Here is a 20,046-nt window from a genome sequence, read left to right on the forward strand (position 1 = left end):
AGACCGACACAACGCTTCTAACACGTAACGTGATTGGTCAAAGAAAAGCTTGTCCAATGAAAGTGACGGTGAAGGATGAGCAAGCCCAGACTTGTCCCTGCGTAATATTGAAATTTTTTTGCGCTATTGTCTAGAAAAGTCAAAAAAGAAGGAAAATAGAAATAATTATAAACGACAACAGCAAAATGCATTAGAGCAATGAACAAACGTTTAATTAAACAGCGTTGGGTGTAAACTCTTATTCTTCGGCCATTTCAGGTATTTTAATTTATTTTTTTCTGGGAGGCCTGAGAGGGGAAGGGTTCTAAAGTGTTTTCTTAACGAACCTGGAAGACCATACGGAGTTTTACTACATATTTGAGGAATTTCTCAGGATTTTCTTAACTATTTGTAGCATGTGCAGTTTACAGTGGTCTAGGAATAGGTTCCTTGTCTTTCAGCTATGTTACCTCCTGATATTTTTGTTGGGTTTTGTACTAGCCTGTTTCTAAAACCCATACCCAGTTTCAGACCAAGATGTGTGATTTTTGATACTTTATTTCAGACTAGACTCAATTACCAGCCGGTGTTCGGGCTTTCAGACCTGACTGAAAAATTAATTAACTATATATTTTTCAGAAATAGTCAATAATCAAAGATATTGGTTCAAACTTTTAATGTACAATCTTACCATGACAATTGTGATCACATTTGTACCAAGAAATGATAGATAAAACTACATACCTTCAGGCTCTGGGTCCTTAAAGTGCTACTATGATGAAAATCGCATCCGTCAAATCTGAACCATTTTAAGGCATAAACAAGTAGTCTGTACAGGAGTAAAAATGCTGTTTACTGTTTTCAAATATCTCTTTTCGTTCCAGAGATAATCAAGTTTTTAAAATATGCAAGTTAGCCAAGTGATGACGTCATATACTTGACAGAATTTCGATCAAATATGATAAACAAGGATATCTCAGTCAATTTGTATCAGAAATGTTTGATTTTTCACAGTAAGATTCTTCTAGAGGTGCTCCACAATATGAGCTTAACAATTTGGTTACCATGGCAACATACTGGGTTCCAGACCTCCACGATATTAGAGGCTTTCCTGACCACTTTTAGCATTCTATCTTGATATTTACCAATGGTGCCTCATCTGCATAAATCCAGCAAGCATAGAAATACGTTAGGTTGAGTTCATTGCCTTGTTTAATGTTTTCCAAGCTTAAAATTACTAAAATATTGAAATCAGGCTAGAGAGGACTGGAAAAGAGCAGGTTGCCATGGGAACGGAAATGATTATAGCTGTAGGTGTGTTGCATTTAGAACTATTAGGCTACCAACTTTCAATGGTTTCTGCTGCAAAGTGACCAAGATAGCGCTATTTATATACTTGATGTAATATTTGGTTGGGTGTATGACATCATAGTCATCTCATTTGCATATTTTACTCATTTTTTTAAACTTAAATATCTCCGGAACCAATGCAGATATTTGTAAATGGTAAACGGCATCTTTAAACTTTTGTAGAATTATATGTGATTAACCTAAAAAAATCAAGGAGTAAAAATTTGATCATAGTAGTGTCAGGGAAACAAAAGAAATCAGAATGGAATTCCCACCAGGAAGACTACTTCAATATAAAAAGGAACTGATTTATAATTTTGTCTCATTTACACCATGAATTCACAACTCATCAGTAAAAGAGTACATTCAGCAAATGCATTGTTTTAGAATTAGTACCTCTTAGTGGTGAAAAAATTTTGAAGCCATGCCCAAATAACAGGATCTTGGTATTCTCTTAGGGGTTCTTTTCAATATTTCCAACCGGCACCCCCATCCTGTTTATATGGGATTTCCCCCCCCCCCCTGGAAAAAATCCCATAACAGGAAACACTGGTCATGCAAATATCAGAGTTCTCCCTAATATATCACGGCTTCTGATAGACAGGTTCTTTCTTCTTTATTATTTGTGAGCAATAAATAGCAATAATTAAAAGCAACAAACAAACGACATTATTTCAAAGTGTTATGAATGTCAAAGCCCGTTACTTTGCACCCCTAGAATCTAAAAATTATCAAACCTAATAATTAATTAACAGTTTACATTTGTTCAAAATATTCTTTTAATTTAGTTTAAGTGTTAAGTTAAGTACATTGCAGCAGCGCATACAGTACATATCTGGTATGAACTATGCATTGAGTATGGTAAATAGTTTATTTTGTCACCCCTGTACATTTTGCAGTCTGAGAGCTGCACAAATAATTTCTATCACACACTTTAAATATACTTTAGTCCCTTAGTATAATATTTGTATAACTTAGTAGTTGTACATCTGCTTAATTATCAACATATTATATACCATTTTTATTTGAAATACAGACAGTTCGTTATTTTGTAATGTGTATATATATGAGACTTCCAGGAACAGACATATTAATATCATTTGATCCATGAGCAGATTAGCCTCCCATGCAGATGCTCTGAGCATCTGCATGGGGGCTACAACCAGATGGCAAGTTGTAAAAGTTGTCTGCCAACAGATTAAGAGGGTGGAAAATTGACTGGGACTTAATGACTGGCAGTCCACATCATATAGACGGCACTGGATTAGGGAAGTACAACACGGTATATCTTATTGACAACTGAAGCTACACTATGTCTTCAAGATACAGAACTGTCCTTGAGGTTATACCAGCTTGTATCAGGCTTTCAGAAAAATTGTCAAAAACCCGTCTTGGCACTTCATTGGTGCAGAACTGGCAAGGAGGAAGTTTATTTTTACTTGCTGACTCAGCAAAAGCCAGCACCGTTCCTAGTGTGTCAGTGTGTCTAAACCATCTTTCATGACGAGATCCATCTAAAAGTCTGATAGCAAGATGTATCCTTTGTGGCTCTGTATCTTTTGGTTCATCAGGAAGTGTATAATGTAATGACAGATCAGCTGTCTTTTGTAGCAACATAAGATTGTCATTGTCATTATCATGTTTGCTTTTTACACCAGAATGGTGAGAAGGATGGTCCCCATCAGGTTCAACAACAAGTCCTGTACCAATAGAAGGAAGTGGCTTGTACTTTGAGAATGATGATTGTGATTTTAGAGGTGGGAAAGGAACTTGTTCCCCAACACGCTGCAGATTTTCTCTTGAAGCTTTAGTCTCTCTCCCAGGCTGGGACGTCGGACGTACACGACCCCTGGCTGATTTTGGACGACCTTCTATACCTGCAAAGTGCCGTGATGGAGGTCTAGGAACAAATGAAGCATTACTTCCTGAAAATTTGTGTTCATTAGAAGAGATAAGGTCCTCTGTGGTATGACGTCGTAACAGATGGCTTCCATCTTGAAATGGTCTTTGATTTGAATGAGGCCTATGTTGGGATGTCTGTGCTGTATTATTTGGGGGTACTGGGCTGTCTAGCGACCTGCCACTCATTGGTCTTTCACCATGATGTGATTGTGGTTGTCCTCCAAACTTTCCTGCATGAAAACAAGCAAAAAGACAATCAAATTGAATATTAAATTTTGCCACTGCACATGCAGAGTGCAAATATACTTTTGGAACACAGTTCTCTGATGTTTATCTATCATGAAACAAATATTTCTAACAGACTGTATGGAACGTACTGGACTGTATGGAAGTGGTAGGTGAAATTTCGCAGCATATTTTTCATGTTATCTTGCTATCAATCTACAAAGTACTACTACATGGAGTAAGCTTATATAAGTTTATATTTGTTTTCATTATGACAGATCATACCTGATCATACTAAGAAATATTTAAGTTTATAATTGCAGTGATTTCTTTAAAGAGAGTTCAAAATGTAATATTCCAAGTTTTACAGTTTGCACTTAAGCTTATAGTTTACTCCCGTTTGTTATACAAACTGGTCTCTCATGATCATGAAAGGCCGAACGGCGACCCAGAGGATTTCGACATTCATGTAACACATACCTTCGCTGAAACGTCTCGCTCCAGACGAAACTGGCGTTCTAGCAATCATTGAGTCGTGAATCAAATCTCTGTTTTTTTCCCTTGTTCTTTCTGTTAGTCCATCTGCGTTTGCAGAATGCATAGTCAATTCTCCGCCATTCTTGTTACAGCTTTTGCTAAGCAACTTCCGAGAATTTCCGAAACCTTATCGACCGATCACGATCTTAGGACGGACCTACCTTCGGCAAATTCTTACAGTATCAAATTTCCATAGCGCTAAAACTATTCAACTGAGCGTCTTAATCTATCGACAGGCGAGGCAAATTTAACCTTATTTTGAACCATGACGGTAAACGACTGAAACGATGCTCCTTTTCCTTGCCGTTTTCACCATAGTTAGTTTTCACCGACGACACTCGGAAGAGTTCGGAAACTCTCGACTTCGTATCGAATGTATCGCTCGTTCCCAATCTCCTCTCACATCCACCGGAAACAAGTTGGCTGTTGTCTGGACATTTTCTTTGACTACTACACTTTGAGCTAAAAGAGAAAGTACATTGTCATATATTTCTGGCTTTCCTTGTTAGAGAGATTGCATTAATACTCAGTTATGGCCGATGAAGACTGGGCGGCCGAAGTGGATGAGCAGGAGCGACAGATAACTGGTCAAGTAAGTGATATGCCAAGTATTTCACATCTCGAGAACACGTGCGAAAGTTCTCAGTTTTGCCGGTGACCCACTGATTGCTGTTGATTTTCTCCCCTGATTGCAGCATTGGAAATTGTCGTTTAATTAAGTGCAGAACGTTCGCCCATCAAGTGACATTGAATCAGTAAATGGAACTTATGTGTACTCACATACATTGTAGCCTATGTGCGGCTGTGATAGCTTGTGATATCTCTCTCACTGGCTAATGTTTACACAGCTCATGCTAGAATGACTTGTGGCTTTCACATGCCCATCGACGTACTCAGGTTTCAAGATCTGAACTTAAACATTAATGAGTCTTCCCTCCTGGATAAAAAACTTTAACAGTGCTTGTAAATGGACAGCCTTGTATTTATTTTAACTTACGTTATTTTACTTACAAATATGTTATCACCCAGGAAATCTTTTCACCCATGACAACAGGAGTTCTGGAAGGTCCTCCTAAGTTGACATTATTTGCCTTTAAATTCTGGATTTCAGTTAAGAAATAAAAAAAAACATGTACTGTGTTTCTGTCAAGTTATAGAAACACTAGTGGAAGTTTGGGAAAACAAGATATGCTGTGGGAACACGAGCTGACACTGTGGGAACACGAGACAACAGGCAAGTGTTTCCACAGCTTTTTTTGAGTTTTCCCAAACTTCCACAAGTGTTTCTAGTAAACGATTAGATCATGAGCTCGAGATTTCTATCCCTTGATAGTTACGCATAGAAATTGGAGCGAATAATCTAATGGTTTTTGTATAAATCTACCAGTGGTTCAAAACTTTATCTACTGAATCCTCTTTACAGACACTTTGAAAATGCAAAGAAGCGGCTGCCAGTTCGTCAAACAGCACACACTGCTAGGCTACTCACTATTTACAACAGAATAGATAGTGAGTAGCATGGCCAAACAGTGAACAGCATTTGTGATAGAACACTAGTAGATTTATCCTAAACCTTGATAGAAACACAGAGCACATATTTTCTATTTCTTTTAGAAATTTTTGCGACAATAGCAGGAAAACAACTTGTTTAGTTTGGTCAAAATGTTAATTCTCTTTGCTTGCACCATCATTTACACCAACATCTCGGGCTAGTTTTGTGTTTCTGTTGAGTTACAGAAACACAATTTTAAGCCATTGAGCATGCGCATTTTCTTTGGGCTATTTTCTAAATGAAAATAACGCAGGTTGTAAAATTTCAGCATTATTCTATCCTTGAAGGAAACCTTTGTTCAGAGAAATATTGAAATAGACTGAGAAATTTCACACAAACATTTCCATTTCAACTGGGAAAAGTATTTTCTCGGGAGCTCCTGCATGTTCACTCATTAGACCCATTAGCATCTGTTGGCTATCTTGTTTGGGTTTTGTGTACGATGTAAGTTGTGAAGCAGTGAGTTTTACGCTTTAAGGCAAAGTAAGCTGACAAGGGGAATTAGTGGGGGGGGGGGGGGGGGAGAAGTGGGTAGAGGAAAAGAGTTCTACCATATCTGTTGCCTGATGCCAGATTGGTTCTAGCATCTCATGTTGTTCAATTGAATGCATTCTTGAAGCCAATCAAAACAAGAGTTTGCTAGCCAAGGACATTTAGTTATAAAATTTTCTTTTATTAGGTCAATCAGCTGAAAATAGATAACAGTAAACCTCCAACTGGGACTTCACCTTCTGAAGAAAAGCCAGCAGCTAAAGGGCAAGAAGACGATGATGGTTTGTATGATCCCAGTTTATTTCATTATCAATTTTGAGTTGAATCCCACTTACAAATATCACTCTGAAAGTCTTGTTTAAATTTGATTTATAGTTTGCTACTTTGTCTTTTGAAATCCCCCTTCCATCTCAGAATTTCCAGTCACCTTTTTCAAGGTTGAAATAAGGGAACTCACAAAGTTAGCTACCTGACCTGGAAAGTTAATAAGACCTCTGGGCCAGGTTGTTCAAAAGCCTGTTAATGCTAACCCAGGATTAAAAGTTAATCAAAGTATCCGTTTTTCTTGTATAAAAATGTTTCTCATTGCTCGTGTTTTGTGTAGTTTGAGACTTGCAAACTCAAACCTGAATGACAAACAGTGTAAGTAGAAAACAGCACCCAAAAGTTACAAAATTGAAATCAAAATTCTCGCTAATCCTGGGTTAGCTTAATCGGGCTTTGAACAACCCAGCCCTGACGATTTAGTGATGTTCATATCTATTAACTTGTTGGAATTCCTTATGGACACCTTGCCTTTAAACTTATTGTCCTTGTATCTGGAAATTGGAACCATTAATGTTTGTTTTAGGCAGGTATGTGAATGAAGTACACCTAAATGTGACTTATCCAGAAAACAAGTTATTGTAATACCACATCAGTGATGCATATTTAAGTAGTGGCTTAGGTGGTACTATACATTGTAGGCACAGTTATATTAATAGTGACATCTCTCTCATGTCCATAACACAACTCAGCTGCTGTTGCTGCCGAGTCATCATTTTTGAGCAAAGTTTTAAGGAGCAAACTTGTCCAGAACCAGAATCAAGTTGAAGTGCAGCGAAATGATCCTAGTTCACCTCTTCACTCGGTCAAATCATTTGAAGAATTGCCTCTGTAAGTACTCCTACTATTATATGCTTTGTTTGCCTTGTAATTTTATACCAATGTTGATTTCTTGTTTTATTATACATGTATTTTAATTTTTAGGTCAGAGCAGCTTCGCCGTGGTGTATATGATATGGGCTTCAACAAACCATCCAAAATTCAAGAAACAGCCTTGCCGATGCTTTTAGCAGACCCGTGAGTATGGTGTTAAAATGATGTTAAGTGTCAATAATTTACTTGAAATTTGGGACAGTTATTGTGACAGTCAAACTTTAATTTCATTTCAAAGACATTCAGAAAGAAATATGCATAAAGTGATTTATAAAGCTCTGCTTGAGCTCTTCTTTTCACACAAATGAATGTCCTGCATGTACTCATCATTGGCCTCCATCAGTTGGTGTTGACAATGGATTATGTGCCCTAGTGTTTTATGGTTTGCTGCTGTGGTGGTGTCACATCTGGAACAGCGCTGGCCATAGCTGGTCAGTCCGATTCTGGGGTGGCAGTCTACTGCATCAAGTGAGAGGTGTGGATGGTATCAAGATTATCTCCACAGGACAACCCAATGGCCTTTAGTCTGGCCCTCTTTTTTTGGCCAGGTTCTTAATCTTTTCCTCTCCTGCCTTGAGTTTTCTTAGGAGCACATCTGCTGCCATCAGCTGCTATATCTGCCCAGCTATGTGACTCCAAGATCTAATATAATACCACTGTAACATGTAGTTGTATCAAGTGTGGCACAAAAGGCAAAAAACTCATGTTTTGTTTTCAATCGATGTTTAGACCCAATAACATGATAGCACAATCTCAGTCTGGAACAGGAAAAACAGCAGCATTTGTACTGTCCATGCTTAGCAGAGTAGATGCAACAAAACACTTCACACAGGTAAAATTCCAAAATTATTTTTATGATAATAATACCATAATTACTGGCGCAATAAATAAACATAAACATTAAGTAGCCAAGAAGGTAAGGGAGGGTCATCTAAGAGTTGTTTTATGCACACTTGAATGTCAACAGAAACTTTACTATTATTATTTGTCGTTGTTGCTGTTTATATGTGCTTGAAACAGTTTCTTGATTCTTTTTGTTGTTGTTGTTTCTTTATAAGGTGATCTGCCTTTCGCCAACATATGAGCTGGCATTGCAGACAGGCCAGGTGGCAGAAAAGATGGGGAAGTTTTGTCCTGAGGTTAAGATCGGTTATGCAGTGAGGGGAGAAAAAGGTAAGAAACTTCGTGCAGTCGTCTCAAAAGCTGATCTTCCTTCTAATGTAATTTATTATAAATTTTGTTTCTCTTTAGTGTCAAAAGGCCAGAGAGTGACAGATCATATATTATTTGGCACACCCGGAACCCTGCTTGACTGGATTTTACGACACAAAGTTATTGATTCAAAGAAAATCAAGATGTTTGTATTGGATGAAGCCGATGTCATGATTGCTTTACAAGGACATCAAGATCAATCTATAAGGATACACAAGTCAGTAAACTATTGTTTCAGAGTTAGATCTATCATTTGGCAGCAAATTTTCGTAGGAGTTTATTTTCAGGAATTGCCACTTCTTTGTGCTTCTCAGGAAAAAAATTTTTGCAAAATTTGGAATTCAAAATTTACATCTGGAAACAAATTTTCCTGTCTGGATAATTCAAGTTCTGTCTGGTATTTCATGATCAGAATTTGTAAATAACAACCTGGAGATGTAATATTGCCATGTTTGTTTCACTCATTCACTCTTTCTTGTTTCCTGAGTACTTATGCCAATGATCATAGACAAATTGCACATGAAAGTTTTGTTCTCCTGCTTCTTTTCCACACAGGACATTACCAAAAGATTGTCAAATGCTGCTGTTCTCTGCAACTTATGATGAAGAGGTGATGAAGTTTGCAAAATCAGTCGTGCCTGATCCACTCATCATTCGACTTCGCCGGGAAGAGGAGAGCCTGGATAACATCAAACAGTTTTACGTGGTGTGTCGTGATAAAGAAGACAAGTTCCAGGCCCTCTCCAACATGTATGGAGTTGTGTCTATAGGACAGTGCATTGTATTTTGTCATGTAAGAACATCTTTCTTGTTGTAAAAGGCCATTAGTTTCGGTACTACTTAAGTTTGTCAAACCAGGGCTGAGTCGTTTTCCTTTACCTTACAGTGAGTCAGGTTTTTGGAATCCATGCGGAAGCAGGGATGGCACAGTGGTGAGAGCGCTCGCCTCCCACCAATGTGGCCCGGGTTTGATTCCGGCCTGGTGCCATATGTGGGTTGAGTTTGCCGTTGGTTCTCGCCTTGCTCCAATGGTTTTTCTCTGCGTTCTCTGGTTTTCCTCCCTCCACAAAAACCAACAATCGAAATTCTAATTCAGCCAGGATAGAGGACCTGCATGAAAACAAACTAAAGCTGATGCGGCTTCCTCTCTAAATATTGTAATATTTTTTATTCTTAGGGGTACAACCCAACTTAAATTTGAGAATAACATTCATTAAAGAATTGGGTATAGGGTGATCCTGACCATTGTTCCCACCACAGCTGAGATTTCATGACTTTATTTCGTTTGTTTTTGCGCATAAGAGTTGTATTTCTGTTATTTCAGACTCGTAAGGCAGTCTCGTGGCTGGCACAGAAAATGACAGAAGATGGACACGCAGTGGCGCTCTTATCAGGCGAGATTACAGTGGAGCAGCGTATAGCAGTGCTCAACAGATTCCGTGACGGCAAAGAGAAGCTACTCATCACAACTAATGTCTGTGCCAGAGGCATAGATGTCGAGCAGGTATGAAAATTGCGCACGTGAAATGTGATCAGACGATAGCTTGGTTGCCGATTCTCTGCTTCGGGTGATGCATGATTGAAAAACTCAAGTCTAGTGGCTTAGCTGGATGGGATGTTACCAGCAACAACCAATCAGAGATAGTCTGTAGAGCTAAAAATGCGAGGAGCTTTTCAGGTTGCAACTCAGGGTTGTTGGGAAGAGTGGAGCGCGTAGAAAAGGCATCTTCTTGCTTTGCGTAATGATCAATTAGATATTGATTTAGGTGACAGTGATAGCCATATGGTTGCTTATTGCAGGTAACAGTTGTGATAAACTACGACATGCCCGTTGAGCCCACAGGCAAACCGGATTTCGAAACATACCTGCACAGGATTGGCCGGACTGGCAGGTTTGGCAAGAGTGGCATTGCAGTGAACTTTATTGATGGTCAGCGGTCGATGGCGATCATGAAGAAAATCGAAGAACACTTTGGAAAGAAAATATTACTTTTGGAGACCAATGATGTTGACGCATTGGAGAGACTAACGTAATATGGTCACTATTTCAAGTGGTATTTCAGCTACAAGACATCGAACGTATTTTAAAACTTTAGAATGTTAAGGTCTAGTACATCATGTGACTAGAAAGATCCATCTATCCATCTCTCTGTTATTTCGATCTCAAACTCGACAGAAGTTGAATTAAATTTGTTTAGGTTAATTCTTAATTGAGCAATCGTTCATTAGGCTGCTTTGAAATTTTTCTTGCGGCGATTTTGAATGCATGCTTGTCATTTGTTACTATTTGAGTTTCGTTCACTGATAGTTCATTTTGTTCCAGGAATAAAACGATGAAGAAGCATCAGTATTTATGACTGTAGCCCGTTATCTTCGCGATCAACGTGGTGTCCTTGGTTGTTAAAACCAGATTTCACAATGTTTATTATCCACCCTATGCACGCTGTGATCTTCCCCTCCTTTCTGGTTCTCGTGTACTCTTAGCTTGCGTCGCAGACGCTGTCTAACGTGGGTTACCGCGGGTTATTTACAGGGAAATTTCCGTCTGCAACGCAGGCTAATATACTCTGGGAATTTCTTGCACATTATCTCCGACCGGCTTCCTGGAGTACTGCTCCACTATATTACTAGATGTCCCGGAATCCCCCGTTCCATATAGCGTTCAACCCTAAAGTCTTTGATCAACAGTTTGAAATACTTTATTTTTTCACTGTATACATTGGTGAACTAAACTTTTGTTCTCTATTTCACATGATAAATTATTACTGTACACATTTAGAGTTCATTTTTAACAAAAAAACCATGAATGATTCCGTGCGACGTGCTGCTTGTACCCGTGTCTTAACTTTACATGTGAACTTGGCGCCAGTCTCCAAGAGTCGTTACACAACGCGTTTTCCCTAATATGGACTACGTGATTGCGTGACGGCATTAAGTTCGTTGTTTCTGGGTCACTAGTGATGCCTAGTCAAGTTTTACTCTAAGAGCCAAGGTGTATTCCGATTGGTTAACTCAGGAGGCAATTAAGCCCCGTTAGCATAAAAGACATTTTAAAAGACGTGTTTTTTTTTTGAAATTCAACGAATAATTTTGCTCTGTTTCTCATAACTGAGCCGGCTTTGCACCCAATTATCGTTGTGTTCTAGCCAGTTGTGATCATTTGTATCTTCTACGAGTGACCAAGTAAACCAGTCCCTGAAAATCAAAATTCAAATGGTGATTTCATTAGGTTAAAGTCCCGATTAAAAAAATACAAAATGTTGCTGCAAAACATACTATGTGCAAAACTAAGACGTAGTTAAATACTGTCAACACAGATTTGGAAAATTTGCATCTCATCGGAGCATACCTTTGAAACCTTCTTCAGGGGCATTGCTGACTGTTAAAAGGAAGAAAAGCAAAAAAGTTATGATGTAGGATAAACCTCCTAAGAAAGTTGAGCTGTTAATGTAGCCTGCACTGAATCGAGTGCTTTTTTCTTTCGTGTACTTAGTCCACTCGGTTTCCGAATACTTCACGAAAGTGACTGACGGAAACCGGGACACGATTATTTGATCGGGGTATTTACAACACTTGGCGGAGCTAGAAGGTTTTTCTGATTAGCGAGATGAAGTAATAAAAACTGGCGAGACAATTTTGGAGGTACGCTGTTACTATGTTTTGATTGGACAAAAAATTGAAAACTACTCCGGTATTGTTACAAAAGTTAGCCAATAGCAGTGCATGTTCCGCCATTAGATAACAGTCGTAAACCTGATTTTCATTTTCGATCTCGGAATATTTTCCGACGGCGAATGAACTGACGTGGCAACTTCCGTTCGCAGAGGAAAAGAGTGCGAGTTGCAATCTAGTTTCAGATAGAAAACAGTTCTAAGGATGATTAAAGAAATGAATAACGAAACGAAATATGAGCGAATATTACATGGCAAGGCGTCCTTAAGCAAATTCGAGCGTTCTGATTGGTTCTTTCTTGGTCGGGATTTTGCCATACGGACCGTTTCGTGAATTGTTTGGTTTGAGAAACTGGCAAATTCAATAGACAAGCCTGACCCGCGTGCCATATAATAAAATTCTTGCTAACTTAGCTTGCTTGAGCCGTACTTTTGAATATTGGCCCTCGGTCGTTTTTGTACGGACCTGGCTGCGCACAGTCCGTACTGCCACGACCTCGGGCCAACATTCCCCAGTGTGGCCCTCGCGCTCGGTTAGTAAGAGGGTAATATCATGGGGAAGTATTAAGTTTGTCGACAAGGAAAATCACGGCGCAAATTTGCTTACCTGGTAGAGCGTCCTGTGAGATGGCTCCCTGTGGTTCATCAATCTGCAACAGAGTTCAACGCTTAAAATTAAAAGCTTTAGCAGAACGATCTAGATTTTATCAATTAACATCGTAAATAGCCGAGTACGTAGTTAAACCGAACCCGTGATTTTGATTATGGTGAATTCTCCCCACTTTCTGCCATACTTTATTTGTAGTGCCAGCTCTGACGACAAGTTGTCATTCTCCAAAACTGTTGGGGTACATCAACAGGTATTGGTCACCGAAGAAGTAATGCTCCTCCTCTACTTAGCTTAAGACAAACCTGTAATAGCAATAAAGATCCTGGCTTGATTCCCAAAGTTATAAGCGTCGCGTCATTGTTTGAGAGAGGCACGCCATTTAACGTGAGATGCTGATCCATGGGCATCACAGAAAAACTCTTCATCAGCTGAAAAAAAGGGGCGCGTTACAAGATATCCTGATGGTTTGGCTGCTTCCTATCTCGCATAGCCAAAACGATGACGCGCGCGATGAGAGTACAGGCGTGACAGAATGTCACGCACGACGTAAAGTGCACACGAAGATCAGTTAAAGGAGCTCAGTCACGGTATTTTGAGTTATTTTGGACACGCAAAAAATTACATTTAAATTGAAGGAAACCTGAAAATAGAAGTTTACTAAGAGAGAAAAACACCACAGAGATGACAATAAACCATAAAGGAAAAAGGATGTTTAAGGATGGAGAAGATTAACACGGATTACAAACGACGAACTAAACTTATCAAGATGGGCAAACTGTGACGTAGATGTAGAAGACATAACAGAGAGAGAGACAATACAAGAAACACCACCAACAACAACAACATCAACAACATCTTTTACTTAAACACGGTGGGTTTTAAAGCTAATATAGCTTATGGGGCCGTGTAAATAATGTTAATAAAATAATAAAATATTAAAAATTAAAAATTATTAAAAATTATTAAAACTGAATGTAGACAATAAAAAGTAAGATATGTACAATAAAAGATATGAATAGATTTAATAAAAGACGAAATCCCTGTCAATTTGGGGACGGCCCATTTGCGGTGACTCTTCATTAAAGTTCAAGTTTCTGAGGGCGTGAGACTTTTTTGCTCTCTCGGCGTAGTCCCTAGCGCTGGCAGCAGATGGTTCTAAAATATTCTAAACAATGGATCCTCTGTGAGAAATAGAGTTTTTCATATAATAAGTTTCAAAACGTTGTATGTCAACACGATGTTGATGACGGAGGTCATCCTTAAACTCTTTCCTTTGGATTATATGTTCCAAGCATGATGGAGTTATGCGGTTGTAGATATTATACCACATAATAAAAAAAGATTAAGAATGTTCCTCACTGATTGAGTTATGTTTTGTTTTTGTCACAAAATTCCGCGGACGAGCAGTTGATGATTTTCTTTATTCTCATCACCTGTCTGTTTGACATTGCCTTGCTATTGTTTGTTGAGAAATAACACGCCGATGCCACAAAACAGAAGTTCACGATTGTTACCTGTAATTTAACATCTCTTAAAGTCTCGGTTGATCCAACAGTCAGTGAGACTTCTCCGCGCTGTTTACGGTGCCTGTAACGGGCGAAGAAATACTGAATATCCCATAAAGAGTAGCAAAGGGAAAAAAATAAAACAAAAACTGCAAATACCTGGAACTTCGACGGGCTCGACTATCACGATTCAGCTTTGGTTTGTTATTGTCCGGTGGTGTCTGAAAATAGAGACATGCACATGTTTGAAGGCGCGGTGGCCTAGGTTATGATACTTTCAAGCTCACAATGTTCTGCTTTACTTCTAGCAGTGCAAAATGTTGCTAAGCTCTAAAATTGTGACACATAACTACCAGGTAATGTAATCAAGATCATGGTAGTTTGTTGGACACCAACCTGGAAATCTGGATCGAACGAATAGCAATCTTTGCTCGAGGTACTCTGTTGACAAACAGCGTAAATGACAGCGGCAATTACTAAATCTACTGTAAATAGCACTTTTGGACTCCTAAACGTACCTTTTTGGTACGCTTCGGCGGCATATCAAGCTCGTTTGGTCTCGCCATGGGTATTTTGGCTCAACTACGTCTCACCAAATAGGAACCATGGTTCAAACAAACTCGCTTGATATGCCGTCGAAGCGTACCAACAAGGTTTGATTGAACTATTGTCCTGACTTGAAGGGAAAGTGTAATGTTCTAACCCAGGCATTTCAAGAGCTGAAAAAGGACTAGAGAAAAACAGAAAGACAATGCTTACATCGTTCAAGGCTTGCTGTATGCCTTCTCGGTGTGATCCTTTGTTATTTTGCGCACGTAGATTGTTCCATAACGATAATAGACCAATTTCGATATATTAAAATTCAGCCCAGCACGAGGCTCTGGGGAATAAACCCCACAAACTCTGTGGGACATTCCTTGCGGGTTACATGTTGAACCGATAAAGCAACCTTCGATTGTCTGACTAACAGACCGCACACGTTCAACCTCTTCCTGGCCGAGAGTCCCAAAAAACAATTGACCTTGTCTGATGACCTATATATATGTAGTGCCACACACGCACGCTTGTTTGCGTGCGAGGAACCGTGCGTGCGTGCGTGAGCGATGAGTGGTCGCATGTTGGTAAATACTGTTTTTTTATTCCGGTCAAATTCAAGAACAAAAAGAAGCCTCGTTACTATTTTTTTGGATCAATGGCTGACTTAAAAGTTCCCATCGTTTTACCTGTCTTTCTCACACGATGGCACACACGTTACTTTTCCCAGTTCATGGTTGCCACAGACATGAATGAATGAATGCTTTATTTAACGTGGATATACGCTTAGAAATCACTTTTCAAAGTTCCCTGACTTTTCCCTGATAAAAATCAAATTTCCCTGACCAAATAAATACAAACTGTTCTTTCCACTTGTTCATTAAGATTGATAATTTTTCAACAAATTTTCCTTCTTCATTGAGGGAAAACATCGTTGAGATCACAATGACCCAAATGTTTCTTCCAGCCTTCGATGGTATTAACTCAGCAGTGTTAAATTATTTCAATGTTCCCTGACTTTTCTTCAAAATGTCAATTTTCCCGGACTCAAAATAAAACTGATTCCCGCACTTTTCCTTGACCTTGAAGAATCTTTTTCCCCTGACCGTTCCCTGACCTGTGGCAACTATAAGTCTGGCGATCGGTAACTTGACATGCAGCATTCGAAGAACTGAATGTTTGCGGCGGTTGGCGATTCCAAGAGTGCTGGTAAGCGCTAAAAGATGGAAACTTGATTTGCGACTGTGTCAGGCCAAAACAGAGCAGGTCTAAAAGCAGGTCACTTCAAGGGCACAAAAAAAAGGTATTTTGGCGAGTTACATGACAAGTAGTAGGTACCGGGCCTGTGAAAGTATGAATGTTTTGACCTGGTTTTAGACTTGGCGGGAAGGTGCATTCCGTGTCACAACAGTATAGTTACCCATAATGCATTGCAAGATGTATGGGAAAATAAAGGCTGCTGTTAGCCAGGAACCAGAACAAGCAAAGTCAAGACTATAGCATATTTGAGGAAACGAATGACCCCTTGGATTGCTCTGTCTAAAAGCTTTCCCCGGGATTGAGATAATTATCACAAACAGTGCAAAATAGCGACCTACACCAGGGGCACCCAACGGATCGTTTCGGTAAATTATCTGTTCGGAAGACCTTTAATCCCCTCTGATTTTCTTGAGAGAATTGGTACCTCGAACTTTCGTGATATGAGAAATTTAATGTCTGTTGTTTTCGGACTGTTGAAAATGTCGTTTTGAGTACCGAAAAAAGGTCAGCTATCATTTTCGGAAAGGCGATAAGACCTAAGGTTTTCGGGAAATGGACAAAAAAGCCCTAATAAACTCGAGAATACTCAAGTTCCCCTAGAATATCCGAACAGATAAAATTTCTTTAGTGCAACCTAAAATTAACCTACAGAGCTTTAAAAGTAATCCAGATAGCCTAAAACAGCATCTAACAGCATTAGAGAGAAAACGGTCGTTGGGTGCCCCTGCTACACGAACTCGTTGGCGAGGTGATTTTCGACGTAGCAAAATTCTGAAATTCGAAATTCTGTAGATTTCTCAAAGTTGAAAATAGCCGAAGAAGGGTTTTCTGCTCATGGAGAAAACAAGGAAAAGACAAAGTAACGAACAAATTTTACACCAAGGTAGCCGGCTTGATGATTAGAATTAACGCTACCGGACTATAGTAATTCTAGGGGTTGAGAATGTGGACTGGACTTGGAAATCCGGATCATCACTTTTTCTGCCTTATTTGGTTCACCTTCTGGATGTTTAAATGTGAGTTTCTATAGTTCATTGTGCTTAAACAGTGACCTAAAATCAGTTACAGAGTGAAATTCTTATTCTGAACCATCTTTCTGGCAGATAAGTTTGCACAAACGTACAGAAACTGGTGTTTGAGGCTATTCCAAGACCCCCAGCAGAAAACATAAATGTTTCCAAAAGCCCATTTTATCAAAAAAGAAAACTACTGTGCTAGGTGTTTTGGAAAGAATAAGTTATATTTTATCATATCAAGGGTTTAAAGTGATGTTCAGTGTCGGATGGCACGTTTCGTGGTCATGACGTCACAAAACACATTTTTGTAAATAAGCCAGTTTGCAAAAGAACTTTTACGCCAATTTGCTGTCGACGTGTTGCTTAGGTAAAGGAAATGTTGATAATACGATACAACATTAACTAACCCGTTTTTAAAAGATTTTATGAATACTTTAATATTGTCACGTGATCTATTTCCTAACATTGCACGGATTTAATGCAGAATAGGCAAAATTTAAAACACGCTATAAAAAGTTCTTTGTAAAAGAAATTGAAAAATTACTAGTCTTACTCACTATCAGTTGTTTTTTCCACTCAAACAGGGTACAAAGTTTTGAAATAATAACTAGTCATGTGACCAGGCAATGGAGCGTAAACTCTATTGGTGTTGCTCAACAATGTGAAGCTATTTCCGGTGTAGCTTTTTAGGCTAAATGTTCATATATTTATCACGTTATTAGTCAAATGAAGACTTGTTATGGCGTTCAAGCACCCAGCAGCTTATGCCTGTAGTTTTTCTAACGAATTTATAAACAAATAGAACTGTTTCGTTCTCGAAGTGTAAAATCCTATGTTTGGTTACCTTAAATGACCTCAATAACTTCTAGCTGCCAGTTCTTAACTAAAGCAAACATTTTTTATTGCCACTTACCGAAAAAAACGTCAAGTGCTTTTATTTTTTCCTTTAAAACAAATATATACTTCTCTTTCTCAACTGATATGCTGACCCTAAGCCTAAGCCTAAGCCTAACACCTGACCCTAAACCTAACCCTCGCTCTAACCCTAGCCCTAGCCCTAAGCCTAAGTCTAACCCTAAAACCTAACCCTAAACCTAAGCCTAACCCTAAGCCTAAGCCTAACCCTAATCCTAGCCCTTGCCCTAACCCTAACGCTAAGTGAGGTAACCCTTACCCTAACCGTACCCCTAAACCTGACCAAATTTTTCATCTATTTTGTAAAAAGCTTCCGTAGTTGTAGGAAATGTTCCTTTTCATAAGGGAAATGAATGAGCCTGTAATGGTAAATCAGGTCATAATGGGTGCCTTATTTGCCTCACAAGGTCATTAAGCGTCTCCAGCAATGATATTCCTAGACAAAGGGCTAAATTTCCCTTCATCTTATGAAATATTGAAGAATTTTATATTCATTACACAATAACTCAGTGGGGGGCGGTATAGCAATCACGTGATAGTCATAAATGACAAGAGAGCTTTGTTTTACTTAAAATAATATATGGTAAATTTGGCATGGCGTTTGCCATTTGCAATTTGTTCTGTGATAGACTAGTGCAAACCCAAAGACCTTACAAACACTCAAAATGTCTACTTTAAGGGGTATGGTACCCCAAAATATGGCGATGTTCATGAAAAATTCAATTTCTTGGAAATACAAGACTTAAGACCCTTGAGGACTTGTCAAAAACATTTTGAAACGATCTTGCCGAATTTCCTTCCAGATGAGTGTGAAATTTAAGGAAAGTACACAGTCGTATAAGCTTTTTTACGTGGCAACGATCATAGCAACGACTGTTTACTATAAGAACGTGACCAAAAATATAGATTATTTTTAACTTATATGAACGAAAGTATTTAGAAAAAATTTTTAAGACATGCACAACTCGATTGGTATAATTATTTGTGAAAAGCTTTGCCTCAAATTGCCATCACAGGCTCATTCATTTCCCTTATGACAAGGAATATTTCCCACAACTGCGGTAACTTTTTACAAAGTAGAACAACCATTGCACCCCCTCCCCCGAGATCCAATCTGCACCCCCCCACTATTTGTGGCTCGTTAAATGCTTAATACTTCGTGTAAGAAACTTAAAGTGCATTTTTCTCAAAAGTTTACTTTTGTACCGACTGACTTCGCGCCAACATTTCTACTTTGCAAGGTTTTTAAGTAGAGTTTCTGAAACTTGGGCTCATCAAAGACCAATAGTGTCGTGATGATGTAAACCAAAAACATCGTAACATTTTAAGGTCTGTCACGTGACATGAGATGATTTGTCCACTGGGTGTGGTAAAAAATTAAGGTTATTTCCAAATAAAGCTGTAAAAAGCACTGAAAATAAGAGTTAACTGTCAAAACTTAGGTACATATCACAGAGCAAAACAGAAACTTACACGATATGCTTATTTGACAGTCAATTCTTGTTTTGTAAAAGAGCAGGAAGTGTTGGCGTCAATACTATAAAACACTCTTCAAAAGGCTGTGGCTGGTTTCCATAGCAACCATTTTGAGTAAAACTTTAGAAATTTAATTTCTCTTCTTGAGTGCAATAGCACACAATTGATCTTTCTTCACCATATTTAAACAAACTTTTTGGTCCATATTGAGGGTACCATACCACCTTAACCCACCTGCCAGGGTAACCCTAGCACGCAGATAGAGTTACCCGCCCGGCGTCGACAAAACCAGGATCGGACCGGAGCGGACCGGATCACGGATCGGATCACGGACCGGATCACGGATCGGATCACGGATCGGATCACGGATCGGATCACGGATCGGATCACGGATCGGATCACAGAAAAAAAAACAAAGTTTTAACGAAAAAAAAATCCCTCAAAAAATCAAATCGTTTATAAGATAATAATAAATAAAAATAAAAGTGGAAGACTAAAATATGTTAAATGAAAATAAGAATCCCGAATTTGACGCAATGACATGTTAATTACAGAGAATGACAAGAGGTCATTTAAAAAGCCACATAACCACTTAATTTACGACGAATTTAAA

General features: G+C 38.8%; 3 protein-coding genes across 4 annotated transcripts; 1 reads left to right on the forward strand and 2 right to left on the reverse strand.

Annotated features, from left to right (window-relative positions):
• Nucleotides 1–89: 89 nt before the first annotated feature.
• Nucleotides 90–4,057, reverse strand: LOC145482220 (uncharacterized). Of its 2 annotated transcripts, none has more exons than XM_081460841.1 (2): nucleotides 3,937–4,057; nucleotides 90–3,461 (listed from the first exon to the last, which is right to left on the reverse strand). In XM_081460841.1, the coding sequence occupies exons 1-2, from the start codon at nucleotides 4,055–4,057 to the stop codon at nucleotides 2,635–2,637; spliced, it is 948 nt and encodes a 315-aa protein (XP_081316967.1). In that variant the 3' UTR covers nucleotides 90–2,634. The 2 variants fall into 2 exon arrangements, with proteins under 2 accessions (XP_081316967.1, XP_081316968.1); XM_081460842.1 differs by having other exon boundaries at nucleotides 90–3,672; nucleotides 3,937–4,022.
• Nucleotides 4,058–4,110: 53 nt separating this feature from the next.
• LOC145482216 (ATP-dependent RNA helicase DDX19A-like) lies at nucleotides 4,111–10,800 on the forward strand. The gene is made up of 10 exons (XM_081460836.1): nucleotides 4,111–4,585; nucleotides 6,225–6,318; nucleotides 7,054–7,192; nucleotides 7,286–7,378; nucleotides 7,964–8,066; nucleotides 8,293–8,407; nucleotides 8,486–8,663; nucleotides 9,002–9,239; nucleotides 9,771–9,950; nucleotides 10,247–10,800. The coding sequence occupies exons 1-10, from the start codon at nucleotides 4,526–4,528 to the stop codon at nucleotides 10,478–10,480; spliced, it is 1,434 nt and encodes a 477-aa protein (XP_081316962.1). The 5' UTR covers nucleotides 4,111–4,525; the 3' UTR covers nucleotides 10,481–10,800.
• A 124-nt stretch (nucleotides 10,801–10,924) lies between these two features.
• On the reverse strand, nucleotides 10,925–14,667 carry LOC145482222 (ubiquitin carboxyl-terminal hydrolase 48-like). The gene is made up of 7 exons (XM_081460845.1): nucleotides 14,629–14,667; nucleotides 14,392–14,453; nucleotides 14,242–14,314; nucleotides 13,030–13,155; nucleotides 12,725–12,767; nucleotides 11,796–11,825; nucleotides 10,925–11,641 (listed from the first exon to the last, which is right to left on the reverse strand). Exons 4-7 carry the CDS (start codon nucleotides 13,150–13,152, stop codon nucleotides 11,616–11,618), a joined length of 222 nt encoding a protein of 73 aa, XP_081316971.1. The 5' UTR covers nucleotides 13,153–13,155; nucleotides 14,242–14,314; nucleotides 14,392–14,453; nucleotides 14,629–14,667; the 3' UTR covers nucleotides 10,925–11,615.
• Nucleotides 14,668–20,046: the final 5,379 nt, after the last annotated feature.

Source organism: Orbicella franksi, chromosome 3 (genome assembly GCF_964199315.1).
Source record: "Orbicella franksi chromosome 3, jaOrbFran1.1, whole genome shotgun sequence".
NCBI lineage: Eukaryota > Metazoa > Cnidaria > Anthozoa > Scleractinia > Merulinidae > Orbicella > Orbicella franksi.